Source organism: Ischnura elegans, chromosome X (genome assembly GCF_921293095.1).
Source record: "Ischnura elegans chromosome X, ioIscEleg1.1, whole genome shotgun sequence".
NCBI classification, from domain to species: Eukaryota; Metazoa; Arthropoda; class Insecta; order Odonata; family Coenagrionidae; genus Ischnura; species Ischnura elegans.
The window spans coordinates 16335726-16362397 of NC_060259.1; the positions used below are offsets into that span (position 1 = coordinate 16335726).

A 26672-nucleotide genomic window follows, 5' to 3' on the forward strand; every position below is an offset into this window, starting at 1 on the left:
TAGCAATTATGAGGGATCATTGGTGGCAAAGTAGGATTGATTTAAAAGTATGTTTCTTTTGTGTAGTTTTGGTGGACCAGAGAAGATGGAAGGTACCTTGAGACAAAGTGTTTCCACATATTTTTATTTAGGATTGGTGCATCAAGTAAATTATTTTGGAGGAAAGGTATGATTCATTTATGATTTTCCGATGGTCCACCTGATTTATTGGGTAGTAAAAAATTTCCAAATGGTTGTCACAAAAGATTGATACATTCTTATTAAAACCATTTATCAAACCTTTTGATTTCAAATTTTGATGTGGTTACATTTTTGAACAAATAAATTCTTTTTGTTTAATTTGCGTTCAAGTCATGATTTTGTGATAGCAGTGGTTGCGTTTGATATCAGTGTGCTTCCCTGGGACCAAGCTGAGCACAGTATCCGAAAGTGAGAGTGCTTCTGGGTATAATAGTAGTGGCTTATTGTCCATGGATACTCTGTAAATGCACATGTGTTTTTGGAATGACCTCTGTTATTTTTACCCAAATTGAAGGCATGTCTTATCTGTCGTCTCTCTTGTATTTTATGGCCAATGTGTTTTGCAGCTAAGCAGTTCTTATTTTTATGCCAGTGCCCATTTTGTCTTTTGGTGTATAAGAATCAAGTGGCAATTGTGCCATTTCTCAATGTATATTTTGTTTTAATGATATGAATAATCATAACATTGCTATATTTTATATTGCACTTTGAGATTTGAGTTGATAAGTTTTTTCTTATTTTGTTATCAGAAAAGTTATCTCCACGTGGTCATCAGGTACTGGAGGTGCTGGAGTCATTGGAGCTGTTTCTTATGCAGGATTACTAGCTGCTGGGCTGTCTTCAAGTACAACATTGCTGATAATGGTTGTGATTCCTGCCCTTGAAGCAGTTGTGTAAGGTTTCCTATTATTGCTTTGGATCATTGATATTAATGTTAACTTCACTTCTTTTTTTTTTGAGGCCCATCCAAATGCAGTTAAAGTCCACTCTAACAAGTCTGGCTTATAGCAAGAGTAGAGCTCTACAGAGTGATTTTTTGTATTGGTTTTTCCCCGTGGAAAAGCATAGGGAAATAATCAGTCTATAGCAAGTGCTGGTATTTGTGCTACCCAATGAGTCAATTTTCCAATGGAAGTAATCAGGAATGCATAACTCTCAGGATAAATCCGAACTAATCCTAAAATGTGGGTTGTTGGAAGAGTGGTTGTAACCTGATTTCAGATGCATTTCACCCAGGAAAGGCAACATAATGGCAAAAAATGAAACCTTGCCGTTTCCTCGAAAAGTTATTGATGTCATTTTTCACTTCATGCCAAGCCTTGGAATCACTGCCAAGCTATAGTGCTTGTAGTTTCTGTGCACTAGAGAGTTTCCCCGAGCCCAATGGCCCATGGTAGAGGCACTCCAATTGGCTACCAGTGACCAATACTGTTAACCGGTTCCTGACTCAGTTTGCGCTGGGTATGAACCTTCGAAAGTGGCAGTCTGAAAGAATCGCTGAAAGGGAACACAATGTCGCTTTAAAAAAATGCATGTACACAAAATCCCGCTAATTATCATAAATGTTAATATTTTACCCACTGGAAAAGAAGTAAGAATTCATTCAGCTATAATAAATTCAGTAATGACAGCTTTTCACTCGTATTATCATCGCTAGAAGTGAGCTAAGTATAGTACCAAACTGAATGCCAAAGCCATTCAAAAATCGGTTGTATCATTTTATTTCCCTTCTTAATTGGTTATGGTCTTTTTAGTTATGTATATGTTGTAATTATGGCTATGAAATGAAAACTTACTCATTTCCAAATCCTACGAAGTACTAAAATGGATGTAGTTCGTGATATCAAAATGAACTTCCAATGAATTCCTTTACACTCACAATGGTTGGAATATTTATTTTCATTTCTTTTACATTTTCCTATCATTATTCCATTTCGCTAGTTCATTGGTTATTAACTTTCAACACTGATTTGAATGCATGCATTTCACCATTGGATGGTCTGAAGTTATGGTTTTGGGGGAAAACCCATGTAAAAGAAATTCTGCCATGGCAATTTTTCGAACCCGTAGTACCACCACCAAAATGACTTCTCCTAAGAAGTGGCCTTGTTCCATAGTCACATGGAGCTCCACCACTTCAAATTCTGGGAAAACTCATTAGCAGGTAATATATTTGCCGTGGGTGTGAACCTTAGAGATATTTGTGTGCGACCGTTGACAGGAAAGCTAAGGCACGCTCCGCAGGGGCTACAAAATGAAAATAATCCACACTGACGCTAGTTTTCGGAAACTAGTCCATTTAAGGGGTGGTTTTTAGTCAATAGATTTTTGGATTCTACAAAATTTTTTACTGAGTGATCTGGGCCTTTGAAAGATGAGCTATGGCTAAACCATTAAAGGTGTCAGTCCATTGAAACCTTCCGAGCAAATTTTGTCTTCAGTGGTGCTGTATTAGTCCCTGGTGTTACCTTGCCTACAGAATTTTCTGCAGAGCTAAGGGAACTCATTACTAGCATTTACCAATACATCCACAAGGAAATGGTGAAGGCAACTTGCCCAGATACTCGGACCGACAATCCTTTCGTAGATCAAGAAACACTGTGAAGTGTCAAGTAGTGAGCATTATAAAATCCTTGAGATCAACTTATATCCCCTTTTTGAGGTCGTTATTCCCCTTGGTGATGAATCTAGTGACAGAATAAGTGGTAACCACTGAAAACTAGGTAGTCTAACAAACTTGTTAGACTAGTTTGACACTTGTTAGACACTTGTGTCAGACCTGCAAACTCTGCTTTCCTGGAGTAATAATGCTGCTTATACAGTAGATTCCAGTTAATTGGGACTCATTGGGGCAGGTGAACTACGCCCCAATTATGGGAACTATCCCGTATAAGGTCATAAACAAACATTTTAATGATAGAAAGAAGACTAAATAATGTTTATCATACAAATAACGTTTATTAAACTATTAATTTGCTTAATAAATCAGTGAGAATAGTTTACTTATTAGCATTTTTCAAGAATTCTGTTAATCTCAGTTGAAAATATTTTTTACAGCCTCTGGTGATGCTGGATGAATTTCTTTTACTATGTCCTGTGTAAGAAAAATTCACTGTTAATTAGAATATGGGATTCCTAAATATTTCATTTACTTATAAACAGGTATTTATTGTTCTAATCATATCTCATTGTCTGAGGAATTTTTCTATTGTACTCCGCTGCATTCTCGTCATCCTTGTCGCACAAACTAAGTCGGCACAGACATCCAATGAGGACATTGGGCTACCTTCGTTGCCCTCTTTTTGCATAAAGAAGAGTCGTCCCCCCAAAGAACCTCCTTGAATCCCGAGTTGTCACTCGGCTACGCTCAGGTGCGATTTCATCTCCATCACTATCCTCACCTTCAGCGTCAACTTGTTCTTCACATAATATGGTTTTAAAAATATCATCTTCATGTTTTATTACTTGGTGCAGTTTCGAGTTGAATTCACCTCTCAGGTTCCACAGGACTGTTCAAAATTGCATTCGAATGCTTGAAAGCGCAATGAAAAAAATTTGAATTGACAGGTGACATCTCACCAGCTTTCAGCCAGAAACATTATTGCCTGCCATATTCACCTTTGAACTTAATTCTTTGGCAGTGGATGATGATGCCAAAAGGTTATCTTCTACTAATTCCAGAATATTATCCTCTAATTTCCCACGGTAAAGTGTTTTCAAATTTTTAATGAACACAACTCTATTTTTTTCTCCATCAGCCCTCTTGAATTTTATTTCCTTTCTAGTCTTCCACCACCAAGTTTCAAAGCTAGTTCCTCCGACTTTATTTTAACATTGGACCACTGACACAAACCCCTCGTTCGCTCACAATGGAAAATCATTGATTAAAAACTTCCTCAAAATCTGGATCCTTACCTTGACGTTTGCGTTTCAGGGGTGGTGCTTTCTTTACATTGTGGCTCCATTCTTTTCTCAGTTTATCCTGTTGCTGTTATAACTGAGCTATTGCCAGTGTCGGCACCCCCGTTATCTCATCCAAACGGTGATGACTGGATTGGGGATAATCTTTAATTTTGTCCTCTATAGCAATTTTTTCAGCCAGTAAAAGGTCTTTACATGGCATATTACTCAGGAAAAGGAGTGTTATTGAACTCTATGCACTAAAACAATAGCTTTTATTCGAGGTTCACGTATACGTAGAACACAAGATAAATCTCACCTCGCATGCACTGCTCTGGTTTAAGAGTTTATTTACCAAATGACTAGTCGTGAGTGAAGGGAAAAATGACTTCTGTGCATGCATCAACTACTGAGATGGGGATGGGAAAAAGAGAATACAACGAAGAAACGTTGTGATCGTTCAATGACGATAGCTTAGTTGTGTAGTGAAAAGGGGAGAGTGGATAGACCACATGAGACAATTGGATTTTGTGTTATAAGTAGCAAACATAAAGCTCTTCGTAAGCAACATTGTTCATCTCAACCAGTCTCCTCTGCTTGACATCATTGGCCACTATCCCCAGAAATTGGCCTGCACCCATTGGTAAACCCTCACCACGGGTGTCACCACATTTTTTCTCATTATCCTTAGTTCATTTTATCGTCTATAGCCCAGTTACTGCCACAGGAGTTCTCTCTTAAAAACAAAGCTACGTTGAATGAGGTGTCATGGTCGAGAAATGGAATCCGAATCCTCTGACGTATAGTATGACAACATGAGCTTTAAGAATTAGGCAAGAATAGGTACCCTGGTGAAAAATAAGAGTAAATTAAAGGACGTGAATGTTAAAAAACAGTATTCTGATGCGAAAAAATTTTAATTTTGTCGCGAGTATAGAGTCAATGTCGCCGACTCGTGGCCCAATAAAGTGGCATGCTGCCCCATTTAAGCGGAGAAAACCCTAGGATATTCTTCTATTGGGTTCTTTTCTTCAAGATCTGCCCCAGTTAAGCGGCTGCCCCAAGTAACCGGTGGACCCATTAACTGGAATCTACTGTATTAAAATCTGAACCACCAAAACCATAAAATTGTGTAGTTGGATTTACACTATAAAATTATGCTAAGATATAAGTTTTCTGTTTTTAACCATGCTACTTTCAGCAAATATTTTCGTTAAAACTGATTCTTGTGCGGTAAATTGTAATTGTAAATTCAGCTGTTTTCTCAAATTTTTTGGGTGAAGAGGTTTTGAGTTTTGTATTCATTTGTTTGTGTAATCTTGGAGGGGTGTTGATGGCGATACCTTTTTCAACCCCCAACGATGAATATTGAGATCACTGTTAGTTTATACTCGATATCTGTTGTAGTTACTCATTCTCAGAATTTCTGTCTTAAAGGTGGGTGCGAAGGCGAGGCATTACGTTAGCTTTTGGCGATCTGGCGCGCACTGAGTCAGAGCCGGTTAACAGGATTGGTCGCTGGTAGCCAATCGGAGTGCCTCTACCATGGGCAATTGGGTTCAGGGGAACTTTCAAGTGCACAGGAACTGTGCGAGTGCTATAGACACAAATGGCAAAAAATATTACTCATGAGTGTCCAGTATAAAGTGTTTCTCAACGAAGTAAAAATGTTTTCATTTGGCTTTCTAATATAGGTAGAGTGGTGGAGTTGGCTGAAGCAGATATCTAGCTGTCAGCATACCACCATGCCTCATCCCATTATTGACTACACGGTAGCCAATTGGTGGAAATGTGACAGTTGGCAGTTTCAGCCACTTCCACTCATCCCCTTATGAAAGACGGCCAAAATTGAATTGATAGCTACAAAAGTGGCAGAACCCATCAGTCACTAAAATGTGGAGGAATCACAGGAAACAGTTTTGATCACCATTCTCTGTAAATTTCATAATGGAGAAGAGGAAAAAATCTTAGCTAAAATAATTCCATCCAGTCTAGTATTGTTTTCCTGCAATAATAATTCTCAAAGCATTTTAAAAAGAATGGTCCAAAGGTGGCTTACTTCTGAAATCACATAAACTAGTTGCCATGTCTTTTTATGCTATGATAAACATATGTGGTAAAACTTTGAACGTAGGTTTTCGCAGCGAGGGGCATCGTTGATAATGGCTTCCGGGTGCAGCTGCGTGTTGCGCTTTGTCGTGCGAGCTTTCGCGACCGTTGCAGGACGCATCATCGGGCGATGAATGAAATTACGGAATTCGGTGGTCAATTAATATACTCGTCCACCTCCCCCATCCACCGGAGTAGTGGGGGGAGGGGGGCGGAGTTGACGGAGATCAAATATGTGGTAAAACTTTGTTGCTGCCTCAGTGAGGTTTTTTAATAAATTGTAATAGCAGTTGGAATATCGGTTAATTGAATCATCCGTTTAATTAGGTAGCATCCAGAGGCAATTGAGGAGGAAATATGGTTTATATGGGAATCCCAGGTGAGGTTTTCATTAATAATGAGCCCCAAAAACTTAGTGTCATTGGCTCGTTGAAGACTGCAGTCAGAAAACTTGACGTAGAGACTATAATCAATTTTTTTTGCAAAGGATGGAAAAAGACATAAGCAGACTTGGCTTTATTTAAGGTAACTTTGTTGGAGGAGCACCACGTTTCCATATCATTAACAGCATTTTGAGCAGTGACTGCTATATTTCCATCATGTTTAATTAGATGGTTTGTATCATAGATTAGAATAGATTACAAATTTTACGATTCCGTACAGATAAGCCATTAATAGTGAAAAGTTGTTGTTTGGTTGTATAATGCCCTGTAGGCGACTTATCCTTTGTAGCCCAGATGACAGTGACTAGCAAAGTAAGTAGTCTGGCACTGTCTATGGATGAATAGAATGGGAGAGGAGTCTAAGGGTCTTCTAATGGAAGCTTTTGATAAATAATGGAGGACTACAATGTGGGGTTGCGGAAAACGTATACTTAGCAAAGTTCATGGGACTGATATTTTGCCAGTTTGTTGATTGGGAGTTGGTTCCTTGGAGGTGTTTTTCCAATTGTGTCATGTCTGGTGCAATATAAGTTTTTCACTCTTTTTACTGAGAGTTTCAGGTTTGCAGACCACAGTAAGTTAAACTTTCACTCACAATAGCTCTTAATCAACACACCCTTTATCTTAATGGTGGGTGGCGTAACACAGAGGAAGTCTATTCAACCCTTTATCTAAACATGCTGGTGATGCATGATAATTTCAATTCATGACATTAACGTTCAGCCTTGTAGTTTCCTCAGTGTTTATTAAGCACTAATGAAGTATATCCTGGTAAGTTAGCTTCATTTGAGATGGTATATTTATGTAAATGACTTAGACTGCTCGCCGCATACATTGCATAGAAACAGGGTAGTTAGTACATTTGATGGCAGCCAATATGTAGCTTTCTATGCCTTGTGAATGAGAAAATACTAATATTTCAATGTGTTTGCTCTTTCTTGTTATGCTTGAATAGGTTTATGTTTCTTTTAAAACACCCTGGGAAGCTCGGAGTGTGCAATGCACCCACGGAAGAGGAGCTGAGGTCAATGATGAAAAATGTGTCAACTGAGCCTGATGATCCCATGACCAGTGTAAAGTTGACTCTCAGGGAGAAGTTTAAAATCATTCCTGGATTGATGAAGTACATGATTCCTTTGGTTCTTGTGTACTTCTTTGAGTATTTCATCAATCAAGGAATTGTAAGTAATTCATGATTTTTTTTGATGATGATGATAAGTATTTTTTGATTTCCATTGTCCCAAGTTTGAGATGATCATAATCCTTTTCAGTATGAGCTGATCTACTTCCCTGACATCTCACATTGGCTGGATCGCCAATCGCAATACAGGTGGCTTCAAGTCGATTATCAAGTGGGGGTGTTTCTGTCAAGGTCTTCATTACATTTGTTTCAGTTTAAATGGCTGTGGCTCCTTGCATTTTTGCAGGTAATTAAGTTAATTGGTGTAATTTATGATAATTACTATATTTATGGAGAATGTGCATTGTTTCATCTTAAAGTACAGGTTTTTTATGAGGGTTCCATTAAGCATTTTTTAATCAATCACTCCTCTTTTCATATTTCACCCTTTATTTTTACGAATATTTCTCTTTTTTCATTCATCCATATATTTCTCTCAGTTTTCTATCAACTCAAGAGGTGTACTTATTCACTTTCAAAAGTCAGTCCCAGCGGCGAGCACAAGTCACTACATTTTCTGCTGAGTTTGAACTTTGGGTAATGCTTATGCCTCCTGTGCCTTGAAAGGACCAGTTTGACTTGCTCTTACTATCCATTCAAGTATTGCTAAGACATTCTTTAATCTCCCCGAATTTCTTGTGATTCTCTACGACCACCGAGGCTAGGCCACATGGCAAAGCATAACTCCCAGTTAGGGGTTTCTCACTCTGATAAGTGGTATGGAATTTAATAGAAAATCCACCAAGACCTATAGGCATTGCAACACACATTTAACACATAGAGCACGGGAATGTTTTTATACGTTTTGCACGCTGACTGCGGCATTTACCCAAAATTATTATTTCTGATGCACTGAATTGTTGAGGCCTTTACTTTGTAGAATTCCATTATATGGTTGGAAGGAGATTACTTTGCTTTTCTACAAAACAGAGAAAAGTTGAAGAGAGTTTTTTGTAGAAAAGCAAAGTAATCTCCTTCCAACCATATTATTATTTCTACCTGGATGTATCTTGCACGTGGGCGCACCACTTTGGATTTTGAGATGGCTTGCCCCCTTTTGTCACCTGTTAGCAACTTTACCTTGGTGGACAGCGTGTCTAACTCTCATTCCCTCCTGAACTTTTCCATTTCCTCGCACTGTCTTTTCCTCCAAGCCTCCCTCGTGCTCTTGGTTTCTTGCCATGATTGATTAATTTTTAATCGATTAATTAAATTATTTATACAGGTAATCAATTAAATGTTGCAGTCGGAGACTTGGCAGGATGAAGAACTTTATTTTTATTTGTTATGTACTTTGTCTTGTGGTGAATTTAAATTTATCCAACACATGGAATGGTTTCCCTTTACATGTAAGCATTTATGTATCATGTCTCCTTGTGTTTCTTTTCCCAGCAGTGACTTATGGGAATGAAATTTCCTGCCCTCAGAGTCCCTTCTTGGGGATAATTTTTTGGCATCTAGGAATTTGAATGTGGGGGATACATACCACTTCATTTCTGTGCCAAATGTCTTCTGTTTGATCAAAATGATTATGTAGTACATATATGTTACTATCCTAATAGACTCTTGAAAAATGACTTTGATCGATGTGAGTGTGAACCAGGGTGAAACAAACGTAAATGTAGGGTTAAAACTTTGTCGAAAATGATGAAAAGTCAGATGAGCTATTTATTTCATGCAAGATTGAAGAGCATGAAACGTTCAGGATCAGAAGGGGTAAAATATGAAATGGTTCCTCTCCATCAGTGTAGTGTTGAATCATGACTGATTTGAATTCTGAAGCATAAGAAAAAAAGCTGCTTAGCTCTCGCAGCAGATATTTTAAGTCCTATGAATCTCTTCCTCATCCAGTTGAATTTATTCTTTTGGCAACTTTCATGGCATTTACTCCTCGTTGATGTTTTTTGCAGTTGGTGTAATTTCATTAATTAATCACCATTGGCAAAGCTCATCAGATACTCTTCATTTTCAGGAATTAGTAATCATTAACTCTTTGTCAATCTCTATTTCAGGGTGTAAATGTGATTTTTTTCACACTAGAAGCTGTGTATTACTTCACACCATCAATTTGGATTATCTTTGCTCTGGTTCTATGGGAAGGCTTGCTAGGAGGTGGATCATATGTGAATACATTTCACAGAGTGTCTCAAGAGGTATGTAAATCATCTTACTGACATACTGGTTGTATTACTTGGATCAAGTGGAGATATATTATCAATTTATATTTTTTCCAGGCCCCTCCTGATAGGAAAGAATTTTCTGTTGGTGTTGTGTGTATGTCAGATTCGTTTGGCATTGCATTTGCTGGAATACTTTCTATTCCAGCACATAACGCTCTCTGTTCTCTCCCGTTGGAAATGTAAGTCTGGGCACATATTTTTACAAAAGGCTCCATGCTCAAAGAAAAACACTGTTTTTGCTTTAAAAACAGTTTTGTTTTATCATTTGAAAAATTTTATTTTGTTGAAGTACTTACTTTGCATTTAAGAGCTAAAGCTGCCATTCAGTGATACAAAAATGAACAATGGTTTCAATGCAATTCACCATAAACCATGACAACTGTGATGATATTTCAAGTTTTATACAAATATTTGACGTGCTTGTCTTGTAAGGCAACATCACAATTTATGGCTTATAAGGTTGAGGTTGGTGCAAGTGCATAATGGGTCTATGGAATGGTTACCAAGGATATCCTCTGCAATTTTTTTAAATCATCTTGATGAATTTTTACCTCAGCCATGATGACTGGTCACTTATTTTTTACTGTATTACTTTTTGGTACTCATGAAAAATGATGAGAAAGGGCTGTACATTTATAATATGGTTTTCCTTGTACAATTTGTAAAATAGCACACTATGAAGAGAAGTCATGTCTTAATTTGGCTCATGTGCTTAAGGGCTTATGTCCTAATGTTTATATAAATATACATTTTTATCCTTGGAGCATTGACTTTCTTTGTCAGGTATGATGTACTTTTATTTATTCATAATGATTTTGAATAGGTTATGATCTAAGAGTTGTCGCTGTGAATGTAATAGCTGGGATTGTTCGGATTTTTAATGCTCTGGAAGAATTAGAGAAGTTTGTTAGTTTTTTTGAAGCATTGGTATTTTTGCATACAATGGCTGATTTCCACTGAGTAAAGTCAAAGCTGTAACTTTATTTGACATCTTGGTGTGAAATGATGCTGCACACTCATGATCTCACTTTATACTGTCTTTGGTACTTTGAGTGAAAAATCCTTGGAGAAAAGGTCATTCGACTTGACCGGGATTCGAGTCCGAATGTCCCGATTTCGGATGTACGTAGTGCTCAAATGTCCAAAGGGAAGAATGGCGCGAATGGGAGCTTAACTGCACTTAAAAGCACTCGACCGGAATTTGGGAGATCTGGGTTCGAATCCCGGTCAAGGTGAATTGTTTTTTCTCTGTAGATTTTTTGCACATTGCGGGTGACTCTGTAAAGTTATCACTGTGACTAGTTCTGGTGCACTTGATATGGTAATTTAGTGCATCTTCCTCTTTTCCTCTCTCCAAGTTTATTTAATCTATCACAGATTAATTAGAGAGAGGAAAAATCCTAGGGTTCCCTTGCCAACTGACGCAGATCACCTGTAATGTATTGTGCCATGTGAATGGCTGTAAAATTCAAAGTAATTGCCATGGGATAAAATTCTCCTGGGGGTGTTCTTGACATATATCAGAATTATTCCAATCAGTTTACCTTCCAAAGCATAGGCGGATCCCCCCCCCCCCCCTGAAGCTTAAAAAATATATAAATTTTTTAATAAGTTTATCATTACGTTCATTTTGTTTTGTGTATTATGTAGCCTCAATCATTTACTTTCATGTAAAAATTAAGAGAAAATTTCGTGTAGTAATTTTTTTCTTTTGTTTTTGATCCCAAGTATGAGAAGATCGTTTGTCTGTCAGGCCCTTGTGCTCCCCAGAAAACAATCCTGGATCCTTCCTAGTTCCGAAATGTGTATTTTGATTGGTTGCAATGTGATATGTAGCTGTTTGTTGTGTTTGAATTTTTGCACGTCAACAACTCGCTGTGAAATCTCATGCTGTTGTCAGAGTGAAAATTTTGAAAACAACTAATTCCAATTGAATTGTTAACCAATCGGAATCAACTGTTCAAAGTGGAAACTGATGAGAATTATCCCGACTGGTCTGAACCTCCCCCCTCTCCCTGAACTGGGAATCAAACTATGGACTTCTGGATTTTGGGGCTATCTGATATCCAGGTTCCTTGATTCCCATGATTGCATTTTCACTGAGGTTCAAGGTTCCAGATGTCAAGCCCTTGGAGTCCTTCATGAATGGCAATTCAAAGAATAATGGGCTTAAAAGAAACCACTACAAAATAATACGAATTCCATAGTTCTCTCTAAAATTAGCCAATAGGTTGAATTTTTGATTTACAAGGGTAATGATTCCATGCTTTTTGAGCCAGGGAATAGAGGGATTTATGGCAGGTATATTTCCCAGGAATGGGGTGCATACAATGGTGGGAATGTGGCTGGAATAATCTAGCAATGAGGATTTTATACTCAAAATGATCAGATTGATCTTTGAATTTGCATGGTTTAGTGCTAGGACCATTTGTGCTGCTGTCAGCTTCTACAGGTAAGCAAAGTAAAGATGCCACTTTTTTCCAGGGAACATAGGGGTCAGCTGTTGGAGCCGGGGCAGATTAAAAAGGGGGTGGGGAGGATTTTCACCCCCTCAGTAATTGCTGACAAAAGTAGAAAAGGTGGTGGTCATTAACATGACTCCTCATTACTAGGTTTTACTTTATCGCTTCAGCAAAAAATATTTAAAGATAATTTGAGAATACCTAAAAGATGCGTGTCCAAACAGTCAAGGTATTTTGCTGAGAGGTATTGCATACCACCAAAGAACTAAGGAAAGTGGTGAGGACCACCCCCAAAATCAACAACCTTAATCCATCCCTATTTAAAAATATCATCAGTCTTGTGCAAAAAATCCACAGAGGAAAAATCATTCATTTCAATCAACCGGGATTCGAACCCGGATCCCTTGATTTCTCACCAAGTGCTTTAGCTAGTTAAGCTACCGAGGCGTCCTTCTCCCCTGTGGAAATTTGTGGACTATACCGGACAAGGTGGTATGGACTGCTGAGCATATTATGCGACTAGCAGTCCAGGTCATGCGCATGGCGCGACAGCCGGAGAACAAAGCCCAAACTCTCACTTTTAACATGAAGAGGTATTCCCTCTAGACTTATTTAAGTATATTTGGGACTAGCCACGGTGATAACTTTTACGGAGTCACCCGCATGTGACCATACCATAGCTCAGTCTAGCTAAATGAGGAATTTTATTGCTTTTTAAATCTTAATTAAGGCCGGTATCAGTGATGGTGACCAGTAGAGCGGGGTTAAACAATCACTGAAGCTCCCAAACACCCGCAGGTGACTCCGTAAGAGTTATCACCGTGGCTAGTCCCAGTATACTTAAATCAGTAGTCTTTCCTGTGCTTTACATTCTTTCAAAAGTTTTGATGGATATAACTTTGACATTATAGAATCGTTTTTTTCAGCATATTTTGCATCAGTGCTCTGAAAAATTATACTTTTTAAGTCATAGGATATATTGAAGGTCAGAAGTGAGTGGCAATACTATAAACCCATCCAAATTCCAAGTTTAACTCAAAACCAGTCTTAGGATAAAAGCAATGACTCCAAATGTGTTGTGAAGATCTATTGTTTACCTTGCCAGGCCTTATTTGGAAGCATTTTTAGAAATATTTTTGTAGTACAGACGATATGTCAGATAGCTAGTCATATAAACATTGCAGGGTGAATGGGGATATTATTGTAAGGCGGGAGAGTAAGCAGATGGTGGGGAATGGGTACTAGGTGGCGCTAAGTGCACTTGCAGGGTTCAGTAAGGAGAAAATGGACACATGGGACGCAACTAAAAGTAGCACTATGGGGTTTAGGAGCATGAGATGCAGCTCTGTACAGACTTTGACCGCAATCCATGCAGCCGAATGGAAATGGGTAGCGGACAGACAAACAGATATCCTCTTTTATATATAAAAGAGATTTAGCTTAGCCTGACATTACCATATCACCGAGGAATGCCATATATGTATTCCTCCTTCTCCAAAGCTAGGTTCACATTTTTAGATAGTATATATGCAATATAACTGATTTTGCAAATGTAAGTTTGCATCATTATTCACCTACAGAGGTGACATTGGGTGTTTGTTTATTTATTGCCAAGGCTGATAATAATTTATGGATAGTAACTTACAATATGCTAATACTCCACCGTTAAATAACATTAATTTCATTTTATAATCATACATGCAATACTAAAACAAAATTTTGAGGTTGTAATATAAGAGCAGCCATCATCAGATTAGTTGCCACAACTGACCCTCGTGTATGGCATCCGATATATCGGACGGTCAGTTTTAATTGTTGATAAAAAATACAAAATAGAATACCAAAACTTGAGGACATAGGAAATAAAAACAACAACCTTTAGATGAAAAAAAAGATAAAAGGTATCAACATATTGAGCAAAATAGTTCAATAAAAAATTATTTACTTACCCCGTAAGTGACTGAAAATTTTTTCAATGCCCCATCTCACATAAATGCTTCTCAAGTCAATTAATTCAAGAAGGCAACTAAAATATCATCGAGACGGTGATGACAGACATCGATTTGAACTTAATATAGTATCACAATGAAGCGCATGTCAACTGGAGCCCAGAAAAAAAAATTAAATACGCGTGTCCGATATATCGGATGCTATGCACTAATGGGTTAAACAATCACTGAAGCTCCCAAACACCATTGCAACACCAAAGAGGTATACAACAATTGCCATGAGAAAAAATTCCCCTGGACCGGGAATCGAACCTCCTTGATGGACCGCGAGGGGCTAACACCTAGTGCCATGAGCCTCGGTATAATTGCCATGGGAATTAAAGAATCTGGATTGCGTAGTGGTCTGCACAGTGGCCCGGAAAGCCAAAGGGTTTAGAAATATTACACATACCGCTTTGCGCGGCTTTAGCACAGGTATGAGGCTCTCAACCGGTTGTGGCTTCTTGGAAGTCCTTTCTCCCTCGCGTTGCCATCCTTGATGGACCGCGAGGGCCTAACACCTAGTGCCATGAGCCTCAGTATAATTTTCCATTCATACTGAGAGAAGGCAAAATACTGGAAAATATCTTGTGATAGCACAGAATTTTATGGTAAGAGGCTGAAGTTAAGAAAAAGTAACAAAAACCTTTATTCAGCTGCCTAAGGAATGCTAAATTATAATCCAATAATATGAGCTTGGGTCCAAGTACAGCTATTTGCCCAATAATTATTGACATTTCTTGAATGGTTACTAATTTACCATTTTATAAACTCATTGGTTGACTCAAAGATTATTAAAGGCCTTCTCCCATTTTGAATATTAATTCTTAATGAGAGAGATGTGTTGCCTTGTATTTCAATCAGAATTATCATTTTGTAGTTGCAAATCTATCCGTAAACCTCTGAGCTAATGTTCATTAAGTTCAACTGCATAATTAATTAGTTGATATGGAAGTTCCACTTAAACTCTTCTCAGCTATTAAGGTGTTATAAATTAGGAAGTTATGTGTATGTATTTGTGCATCAGTTCAACTTTCAATTATTTTTACCAATTGTTGTCATTTTCATTCTTAAGAATAAAATCATTTTAACATAGTCCTTCAAATACTCTTGATTCAATACTTTCTGCCCATACTCTGTGGAAATGTGACTTTCATTTTATCAGCAAGGGAGTGACTTCAGTATTCAAAAAGCCTACTAGCATTTAGGTTTATCCTTCAAATTTACTGTTATTCACCTCCTCACCAACAATGTATTCTCTTCTCACCTTAAGCTTCTTCATAGGATCAGTTTTTGTTGCACTCAGTATCCTAATGGGAATGGTGAAAGTTTTAAATCTGGTTTTTGACTTAGCATCATTCCTCATGTCAAATCAATATCAATAGATATTGAGCTTTATAGCTCAATAGATATTGCAAGTGAAATTTATTCCAGAGTTCTCTTAAGGCCCAAGTTAACACAGTACTACATATTCTCCCTATGGCTGATTTGAGGGCTTATCTTCAGTTTTTCCGCAATAAGGGAATGCATTGAAACAGTATTTTGTTTTGGCGCCCAGAACTGTATGCTGCCTTTATCTGGTTTCTTGGGTATCAATTGAATATATGGGTGTGCACATTTCATTGAATGTAACTACTCATCAGCTGTCACTCACTGAGATTATAACATGTTTGCCAGATGGAAATGAATATATCTCATGGATCAGAAGCTGGAGCAAATTTATCTTATTGTAGCAGGGTGATATGAGAGGCTTTTAAGTCAAACCGTAAATGTTTCATTATATCTAATTGCAAGAAGTGATCTCTAGGCTTTGTATTATAAATAGAAATCCGTGAAAATGGTTTTATTTTTTGCTAATATTTGTGTTAAAAATATGTGATTTCGGTATTATAGAAAATCTTGGCGGTGTTATTATAATGTTAAAATATTTTGCACTTATCTAGGTGTTTTATTATTTTTTGGTGCACATTTCACGATTGCTTATTTTTTAAAGCATTTTACATAACATTAAATACAATTTCAACAGTGCAGGGTTTCTGTTGGGATGGCACTCCAGAAGAATTAGTGGAACAAGTCATTCAGTTAAGGAATTTATTGATTACATTACACATTGCGTCGCGTGCACCCCCGCCTTCCGACTTTCACACCGAGTATGTTCTGCCAACTGCCTTCTGCCTATAGGCGTCATCTGCCGTCCTTTTACCACGTGGCCACCAGCTTCCTGTTAGGTGCTGATGGCAGCATCGCTTCCCACGCTGGCACTTCTCATAAGTGCCTATGTATGAGAATCAGAATACCATTAGACGTCTTTATGACCATCTGGTCTCACGTCCCGCAAACTCAAGTTGCTCCGCTTACAACCACAAAATTTCTGATAAAACCAAGTGAAGGAAATCGTTCAAGGTGTATTTATCCAAAATAATCCTTATCTTTATAATTAATAATTTTAACTATAATATATTTTTATATATATATTATAGTTTTATTCATAGTATTTATTCATTCACACGGCGCCTTAAGCGCAAACAAACATGTAAACTCAGAGGTAAGGAAAGAAAGGGATAGGAACATGGAATAGAAAAAGGACGAGGACAACGGTGCTGTGTTAGATGGAAAAAGCCAGAAATCAGAGGGTAAAAATGCGGCCTGACTGGGACTCGAACCCAGAACCTCCTGGTTGCCGGCCAGGTGCTCTACCAGTTGCGCTGCCAGGACACTTAGATTTACCATGATTTCGGCGGGGGTTTATGCATAGAAAACTCCCTTTGCTATGACCCACAAGAGTAACCAATAGATGGCACTGGGGCAGCTCACCACTCACCAGCAGAAAAAATGGACAAGACTGAGGATAGCGAGTCAACCCGCTGAAACGTTTGCACGATTCTTTGTGAGTGTCCTTTTCTATGTGTTTCTATGTTTTTATTAGTGTTTATTTTGTCCGTTCTCCACGATCGGCCACATACTTATACTATCGCGTAGTGCGCTTTCCTCAAGACTTTATATATATATATATATATAAAGGAACTTCTTCTTGCCCTAGGGTGGGCACACAAAAAAATTAGAGATTGATTGATAAACGAAAAATAAAATAAAAGTGGGGAACTTACGGGGAAAGGTTTTCTACAAATTTTTGATGGGACGCAGCCCATCTTTCTCAAGTGAGAAGAGGAGGGAAACTCCTCTCTCGGCCACAGACACACCACCAGTACTATAAATAAAATACAACTGATTGAGTAAAGGCTTCGGCCGTATGTAAAAACTTGAGCATTTTCATTGTAATCTAACGAATAAATATGACATATAATTGATTATCTAAATTAAGTTGAATTCATTATTTTTGTTTATTATAAAGCGAATAGAAGACAGTGGTGGCTGGTGGTTATATATCCAGGGTGTGCATTAGAGAAGATGTACGATGATGAAAAAGGGCATGAAGTTCAAATGAATGCTGCTAAATGGTGCTGAATGCATTGACAGACTAGGATCCTAGTCGGTCAATGCATTCCCATTGGAGCATGGCATGCCCCCTGCTTACCTCGTCCCGCCCCAGCACCAACAAGCAAGCGCATAGACTGAATATGTGGCCAGCACGATGCCATGGGATTGCACACTTGTGGAACAGTGAATTCGCCAAGGAGACAGCAGTAGCGTTTGGAGCTTCATGTCCCATCTCGGCGTGAACAGGATATTTATCTTTCTCTTAGCAACGGAATACATAGTTTTCTTTCATAAATCATTCATCTTTGGGTGTGCAGTTGCTAACATGCATAAGTGCACGTGCCGCCACTGATATAAGATGATCTCAAATGTGGTCATGAAGTAATCCAAAGTGGCGAATAAACAGGTGAAATTATTTTTTTAGCGTATTATTCATGATGAGAACACTTACTAGGGGAAGTTGTTTATGACCCATAATTCACTTTCAACACCAAAAGCTACTGATGCTATGCGATAGCATAAAATAAATGCCTTCATGATGATACTTGTAATTTTAGGACCATAAAAACACAGATACATATGTTCACAATTGATTCACTTTATTTTGAAAAATATTAGCATTTTTTGTGAAGAGGCATGGAGATTCCATGTTTGTTCGAGGGGATGCCATTCAATACTGAAACACTCAAATAAGCAGTAGCTGGTTTCATCATGTAGAAAACATTCCCCCACACTCAGAGAATACATGGTATCTGCACTATCTACTTTGTTGCACTGACTGCAGTGTATTGAGTGGTAGGAGGTAAACAACCCGCTTGGGTGGTAATGGGTTAAAAACAAATAATTTGACTGAAACTATTCTTGTAACTTTCGCACATACACATGTTAAATTAAATAAATAATCAAGATACTTGCCTTAAGATAACGTAAATCGTTGACTTGGTATATTAGATAGTTGATTGCATCCAAGAAGTTATCAAAATAATGTGTCATTTGAAAGAAACTTTCATTAATTGTTTCACTGATTACCTACTGAAGGACTAATTATGATAAGACATAATTGACTCTCGGAGGGGAATTAGCACTGCAAATACTAGTGTCTCACTCTGATTCATCTTCGCTGACCAAGATCTCTGGACCTTCATTTTTATCACTAGTAGCTGAAGAAGTGAGGAGGCCATGGGTTGAGGTAGCCACTTAACTCTCACAGTCAAAATGGTCTTCCTCCTCAGCTGAATGAAGTCACCTAGATGCCATCACCAAGGAGTGCTTCCTGCTTGACTATGGACACAACTAAAGATGTGTGAAGCAGCAGTCTATGGGGGGAAAGAAGCACTTGTTTTCAAGAAGGAAAAAGCACTAATGTAATAATTTTTGCTCTTCCTACAAAATCCCACTGACAGGATGATGGGAGCTGCAAACCCCTCCCTTCATCCCGAGTTTGGGAAAATCCTAGGAGAGGTGTGGGGTTGTACGGCGTGCGTAAAAGATGTTTGCAGCCAACCACTGCAGTAGGGATCTAGTAAAAGGACGAGTGTGACAAGAATAACCCACTTAGGAATGGGGTATGGTGAAATATTGTGAATTTTCAGCTTTGGGTGATGTATCCGCATCCAGTACTATGGACCCAAGGAGAGACCTAAGCAATGAGTTTTTCTTCTCTTGCATGATCTTTCAACCATTTGGAACCCCACAGAGTAATTTCTATTTTAATTAGAGGAAAAGAGGAGTCAGAGAGGTTTTAACCAACTTGGGAAAAGCACAATCCCTCCACGGCCTTGAGGAGTGGCTCGCCAACACTAAGGGGAAAAAAAGGTGGGGAATGCATTTATCTCTGATGAGAAGTCTGTTTTGTGAGAGACTTATCTTTTTAGATTGTCGTACCTCCAGATGTAATTGATTGCCTCTAGTTTTGAAAATAGAGGAGAAGATGTTTGTTTCTATGAGAAAAGAAATGCTGGGAAAAGAACAAAAAGATTGACGGATTGGTAAACAGTACAACAAAAAGATGTACACGCATTGATTTACAGAAATAATACGCAAAAAAACATTCGAACTTTTAAATGAAGCTGAAAAATGTTCTTAAGTTAGGCTAACAACTACGAGTAAAATTTTATGCTACATATTTTAATACCAAATATGTATGTACAATCACTATACATAATAATAATAATTTTATTCTATCCTGGAGACATTACATGAATGCATAGGACAGGTCAAGATAAGAAAAATAAAAATCACACAAAGGCACAGCAGTTCAACATTATGAAAAGTACTCATCCACAGTATAAAAACACTTTGTCATAAGAAACTTCCTCAGCTGGTATTTGAAAGCCGACAATTTTTCAATGTTTTTTAAATGCCTAGGAAGGGCATTGTACATTTTGATGCACATCACTCTTGGACCTAAAGAAGAAACCTTAAAATTTTGCTGTACAACATGTAGATCTGATGTCTGTCTAGTATTGTGTTTATGATAAGACTCATTTTTACAAAACAAAGATAAATTTTCCCAAGTATTAACCAAAGAACAATAAATATATGTAGATTGATGGCACAGTAAACAAGTCTAATTATATAAAGAGAGGTCGGCAATGGCTCCTGAATTAGGCATTACACATGGATCTTACTATCTTCTTTTGGATCATAAAAATTTTATCTAACAAGGATGATGAACCCCAAATAATTATACCATATGATACATGAGAATAAAAATAAGCATAATATACGCTTTTAAGCACTTCAACACTAACCCAGTGAGAAATGGGTGGTGGAATCCACGTGGAACCCACGTGGAATCCACGTTGAGTGGTGGATATTTGGTGGTGGTGGATGTTGAGTGGTTGGACCCACGTGGAATCCACGTTGATTTCAAGTGGATTTGTGGTGATTAGCATTAAATGTTAAACAGAATTTCTAATTTGTGGAACTTAACTCTCTGGTGACATTGCGTCATTTATCATCCTGAAACCATACTAGTTATGTGAAAATGTATCGCACATTCTATTTTTATATAATTCGTGGAAAGGCAGCCATGAGAGCACATGAAAATTCGTAGACACATATATAGAAGGTTTAGATATAGAGTGGTTGAGGTTTTAATGGTTTTAGGACAGCACCTACTGCTGTTTTAATTTTTCCACCAAATTTCCACGTGGTTTCCACGTTGATTCCACAACAAAAAACACGTGGTATCCACATTACATCTCCACGTGGGTTCCACCACCCATTTCTCACTGGGAAGTGAGTGTTTAACAATAGACAATAAATAGTACGCAGAGTTTAGTTTTTTACATAGGTTCTCAATGTGATAGGACCAATTCAAAAGTGGGTCAATATGGACACCGAGAAATTTAATACACTCTCACAGTTGGAGATCTGTAATAATACAAGAATGTAATTTGTGAAGACCTCGTGATGAAGAGGAAAAGAACAGAGTCTGAGTTTTATTCTTGTTCAAGCTAAGTTTGTGGTCCCAGCACCAATGAGACATCCTTACCGTGATCTCATTGCTAACCTCGACTAGGTTATTATAGCCTCGTTGGCCACTTAGGAAATTTACATCATCAGCATATAAAACTACCTTATTACTATTATTGTTGAGCAGGGTAACAGGGAGATCATTGACAAAAATTAGGAAGAGGACAGGACCCAAGATTGAACCTTGGGGAACTCCAGTAAATACACTATGCACCTCAGGGATAAATTTTTTCCATCTTTACATATTTCTACTACTTGCTGGCGGTTGAACAGATAGGATTTTATTGCCGAATGAAATTTAATACAGTAGATTCCGGTTAATGGGTCCACCAGTTACTTGGGGCAGCCACTTAATTGGGGCAAATATGTATTGAAGAACAGAATCCAATTGAAGAGTATCCCAGAGTTTTCTCCACTTAACCAGGACAGCATGTCGCTTTATTGAGCCATGGGTCGGCAACATTGACTCTCTGCTCGCGACGAAATTAAAATTTTTTCGTATCAGAATACAGTTTTTTAAATATTTTCCTTCTTTAATTTGGTCTTATTTTTCTCAAGTGTACCTATTGTTGCCTTATTCTTAAAACTCTTGTTCTTATACTATCCGTGTGAGGAATCGGATTCCGTTTCCCGACCATGAGACCTCATTCAACGTAGTGATGTGTTCAAGAGGAGAGGACTCCTGTGGCGGGCTATGGGTGATAGAATGAGCCCGGGATAGTGAGAAAGAACTGATGACACCCGTGGTGAGGGTGTAAGAGCAAGTACGGGCCAATTTCTAGGAATTACAGGCTGATTTTGAGCAGAGGAGACAGAGATGAACAATTTCGCTTACAAAGAGCTTTTTGTCTGCAGCATCTTGAACAAAATTCAACTCACTCATGAAATCTATCCTTATAATTCCTTTACCACTATACAACTGAGTAATCAATATTGGAAAATTACATTTCTTCGTTCCTTTTTCTTTTTCCCATCCCTCTCACAGTAGTCTATACATGCACAAGAGACATTTTTCTCTTCACTTGTATCTATCTAGTCATCTGTGAACTAACAGTCTAAAACCAGTGTCAATGGTGCATATATTTGGTGGGATTTATCAGATATATCGTGCTCTACAATCTAAGTGAACCTTGAATAAGTGATATTGTTTTAGTTCAGAGAGTTCAGTGACGCTCCATTTCTTGAGTAATATGCCATGTTAAGACCTTTTACTCGCTTAAATTTGCTATTCTCGACAAAAATAAAGATTATCCCCAATCCAGTCATCGCCGTTTGGCTGAGATTACCGGGGTGTCAAAATTGACGATAGCTCAGTTATTGAAGCAACAGGATAAACTAAGAGAGGAATGGAGCCACAAAGGAAAGCAAGCATTGTCTATGAAACGCAAGCGTCAACGTAAGGATCCATATGTTGAGGACGCTTTAAATCAATGGTATTCCATTTTAAGCGATCGAGGGATTTGTGTAAGCGGTCCAATGTTAAACAAGAAATTGGAAGAACTAGCTTTGAAACTTGGTCATGACCATTTTAAGGCAACAGATGGTTGGCATCTCGATGGAAGATCAGAAACGAAATAAAATTTAAGAGAGCTAATGGAGAAAAATGTGCTGAAGTTGTGAGTGCTGAGGTGTGGAAATTGAACAAACTGCCCAAGTTACTCTTGAATTATAAGGCTGATGGCATTTACAATGTCAATGAAACGGGACTGTAACACCGAGCAACACCAAATGGCTCTCTCCTCTTATTACATGTCATGTAGGACCAACGGGCTCCAAAAAAGCAATTGATCGCATCACTGTTTAGTATTGTTCAAATGTTTCGAGAACTGATAAAAAAACTCTTCTGGCAATTCTCGCCTCAATGCTTTAAAGGGTTAAGAATAAGCAGTTTACCATTAGAGTACCAAGCCAATAGCAAGGTAGCGATGACGGTGAGCCTCTTTACGCAATGATTGACCAGAGCGGATATAGAATTAGCATGGTAATCAAGAAAGATCCTTCTTGTACTTGACAACTGTACGGCACATGCTAATTGCTAAAGTGAGTTAAAAAATTATCAGTAGGAATTTCTGCTTGGAAACATAACGTCCTTGGAGCAACCAATGGATATGGGGATCATTAAAAATTTGAGAACACTTTACCATGGGAAATAAGTAGATAATATTCTAGAATCTATGGAAGATAACCTTCTGATATCATCATCCACCGACAACACACTAAGCTCAAAGGTGAACATTCAGCAAGCAATATTGTTTCTGACTGAAAGCTGGCCAGATGCCAACTGTCAAAAAATTCAAAATTGTTTTTTCATTGCGATTTCAAAAATTTCAGTGCAGTGTTCAACATTACAGCGGAACCTGAAAATGTATTCAACTCAAAACTGTGCCATGTAACAAGCCATGAAAAGCTCGATAATATCCACTGCAATTTGGACCAATGAAAACTGTGAACTTGATATTGCTGAAATCATATTACACAGGCAACTGTGAAGCTGAAGGTAAGGATAGTGATGGAGATGGAATTGCACCTGAACGTAGCTAAGTGATAACTCTGGATGCAAGGAGGTTCATTGAGGGTTTACGACTCTTCTTTATGCAAAAGGCAATGAAGATAGCCCAAGGTCATCATTGGATTTCCATGCCGACTTGGGTCGTACGACGAGAATGCTGCAGAGAACATTAGTCAAATTCCTTGGACGAGGAGGTACGATTTGAAATGAAAGTACTTAAGTACAAATTCCTAAACATACAATGGCATGTTTAGGAATCACATATTATTAACTAATTAACCGTGAATTTTTCTTCAATAGGACTTACAATTAGTAAATGAGATTCATCCAGCATCGCCTGAGGCTGTGAAAAATATTTTCAACTAACAATAAGATTACTATCATTCTTAAAATATAAATAAACTAACTAATCTTGCTGATTTATTAAACAAATTAATGGTTTAATAAACGTTGTTTGCATTATAAACATTCTTTAGTCTTCTTTCTATCATTTCAAAGTGGGATATAGTTCGCCTAATTGGGGCAAAGTGTGCCTGTCCCGATGTGTCCCAATTAACCGGAATATACTGTATAATGAATCCTAATGAACCCTTCAAATGAAGATAAAAATGAAAACCATAAGAAGGAATTCATTCACATAATTTTGGTAAGCCACTACTACGAGAGCTCTCATGGCTAGTATGTTGATGGATGCATTCAAATGAAATATCCACAAAAAATTTGTTAGAAATAGGTGTTCTGAATACTGTAGGATATGTCATACTTGACCGATACGCCTTCCTTAGCTAAATAGTAAGACCCTCCTGTCTTTCGTAAGCAATGCTATGACTTCCCTGCCACAGTCAGCTTACTCTTTATCCTCTCTTTATTAATAATTGGAACATTCCCTAATAAGGCAGGCAAGTGAGTATCGTTTAAGTATGTTAGTAGTGCTCATAAAATAACTTAATCTCAGGACACATTACACAATATATTATCTGGGCGTCCTGTACAGCTACTGTACTCTTCAGTATCACTACTCCTGTCTTCGCCTAAGGTGTGGTTCGTCATGAAAAAACATTTGGGTGAGCCCGTATCTAAAATCCAGATCTCACAATCTGGATTTTTAATCCAGACTAACCCAAAGAGATGTCACTAAATGAGAATGTCTATGAATACTAGTTGCTGGTAACACCTGTCAATTTGCATCCATATAATGAATTATGTACTCAGTATGTGCTATTCTCAGTTATTTCCAGTGTTAATATTATTTCATATATGTAAATCAATTTATATCATCACTATAGACATACAAACACGCATAGAGTATCCATTGAATTTCAACAGGCGTTGAATAAAAGAAAGTGTGACTCATATTGAAGCATTGACTTACCGTTTCCACTGTATTTATGGGTAAAAGCAGTTTTTCATTGTATGTTTTGACGGCATGCTAATGCCTGATTGCTACAGTTCATTTCTATTGTTGAATCAGAAAACAATGGATGAATTTGGTTATTAAACAAAATTACTAAAATGAAATGAACAAAATAGAAAATTTGAGCAAATGAATTAAACAAAAATTCCTTTTTCAACACAGTGATATAAATTTTCACAAAATATGTACATCAATTTTAAGTAACAGATAAAAGTAAAAGAAGAAAGGTCTGCTCAGAATTCAGTGCCATTCTTATAGGAGTCACAAAGTTAATGAATGAGGTGAGAGCTATCCTATGAATTGTTTCTTACAAAAATCCTTTGGTATGATGGTAAGGAATGTATCGGGAACATTTCGTGGGTATATATGTGGAATACCACACATTTAAGAATGATCTAGTGAATTTTGACCATTGCCAACATTTGCCTCTAACTCAAACTTTACCTTTTACATCATAACTGTTTTCCCAGAAGTAAATTATTATTATTATTATTGAGATAGGGGTTAACTGGAACAGAGTCTGATTAGCCTGATAATGTCAAGATGGAAGTTTTATGCGAGTAAACCATCAGGAAAAAAAGGTCAATTGAGAGGAAGGCATGCAGTCTCTTTAAGTAGTTTGCTCCATTGATGGCAATTGGAAGTTAATCTGGATATTTACAGTAATTTTTGCTACAATATAGCCTTGTAACCATACCATGATTCAAAACTTTCAACTTTTGGCCCAATTTCACTCCCATTAAAAAATTGGTTTTTGCACAACTCTATAAAATCATACAATAAAAATTTAAATAAAACTATTTCAAAAATCTGTAGTGTACATTAAATTGATAAAAAACTTACATTTCTCAAGAATATTTCAAGTAAAAGTAATGTAAGAAACAAGTTTTAATGGACCCGAATCTTGCCAATGATTGAAATTTTCACGTTTAATTTTTTTACTTCATTACGCCCTGTAACAATTTCCAGCAACACATAGTGGAAATTGAAATAGGGCACTTACCATTATGTACAGGAAATAATCTTACTTGCCAAAGCTGTAACAGGCCTTTGGATCCATTATCTTCAATGTCTATAGCTAGGAATCATAATTTTCTTATTCCCTAATCATCATCCTCAACAAATTTTAAAAGACAAAGAAATCAAACAATACTTACTCAAGGCATAAATTTTAATTTCAAGCTTTCTATTCTCATCCTGTTGGGAACTGGTTGGAATTATTCACGGATTTTCTACCAGCGATAAAATGTCATGAAATGGTGTGGTAATTGCTGGGCAATTTTTCCTTGAGTGAGCACTGCCTTACTTTGTATGAGTGCAATGACTTGTCTTGAGCCTCATTCTTTGCCACCGCTCAAATAATAATACATATAATGAGTGGAAGGCATTCTCTGGCTGCTCTAAACATACACCTTAGTGAAAGGTAGCCTTCCTGAAATTTACAATTCCCACTGATGAGTTCCTCTTCACATTAACTGAAACTTTCATTCGCTCAGCAAAACTAACAGCAAGCATTGTAACAAATATGAGTGGGCATATATTATTCAG

The 26672-nt window shown here is 37.6% G+C and overlaps 1 protein-coding gene across 9 annotated transcripts in view; it reads left to right on the forward strand.

Annotated features, from left to right (window-relative positions):
- Positions 1-10596, forward strand: part of LOC124171869 (battenin) — a 68348-nt gene extending 57752 nt beyond the window's left edge. For all 9 annotated transcript variants that reach the window (XM_046551233.1, XM_046551231.1, XM_046551232.1 and 6 more), the window contains exons 6-10: positions 771-914; positions 7429-7654; positions 7745-7900; positions 9666-9806; positions 9888-10596. In XM_046551233.1, coding sequence (XP_046407189.1) covers positions 771-914; positions 7429-7654; positions 7745-7900; positions 9666-9806; positions 9888-10016 — 796 coding nt within the window. In that variant the 3' untranslated portion in view covers positions 10017-10596. The remainder of the gene's footprint in view (positions 1-770; positions 915-7428; positions 7655-7744; positions 7901-9665; positions 9807-9887) is intronic.
- Positions 10597-26672: the final 16076 nt, after the last annotated feature.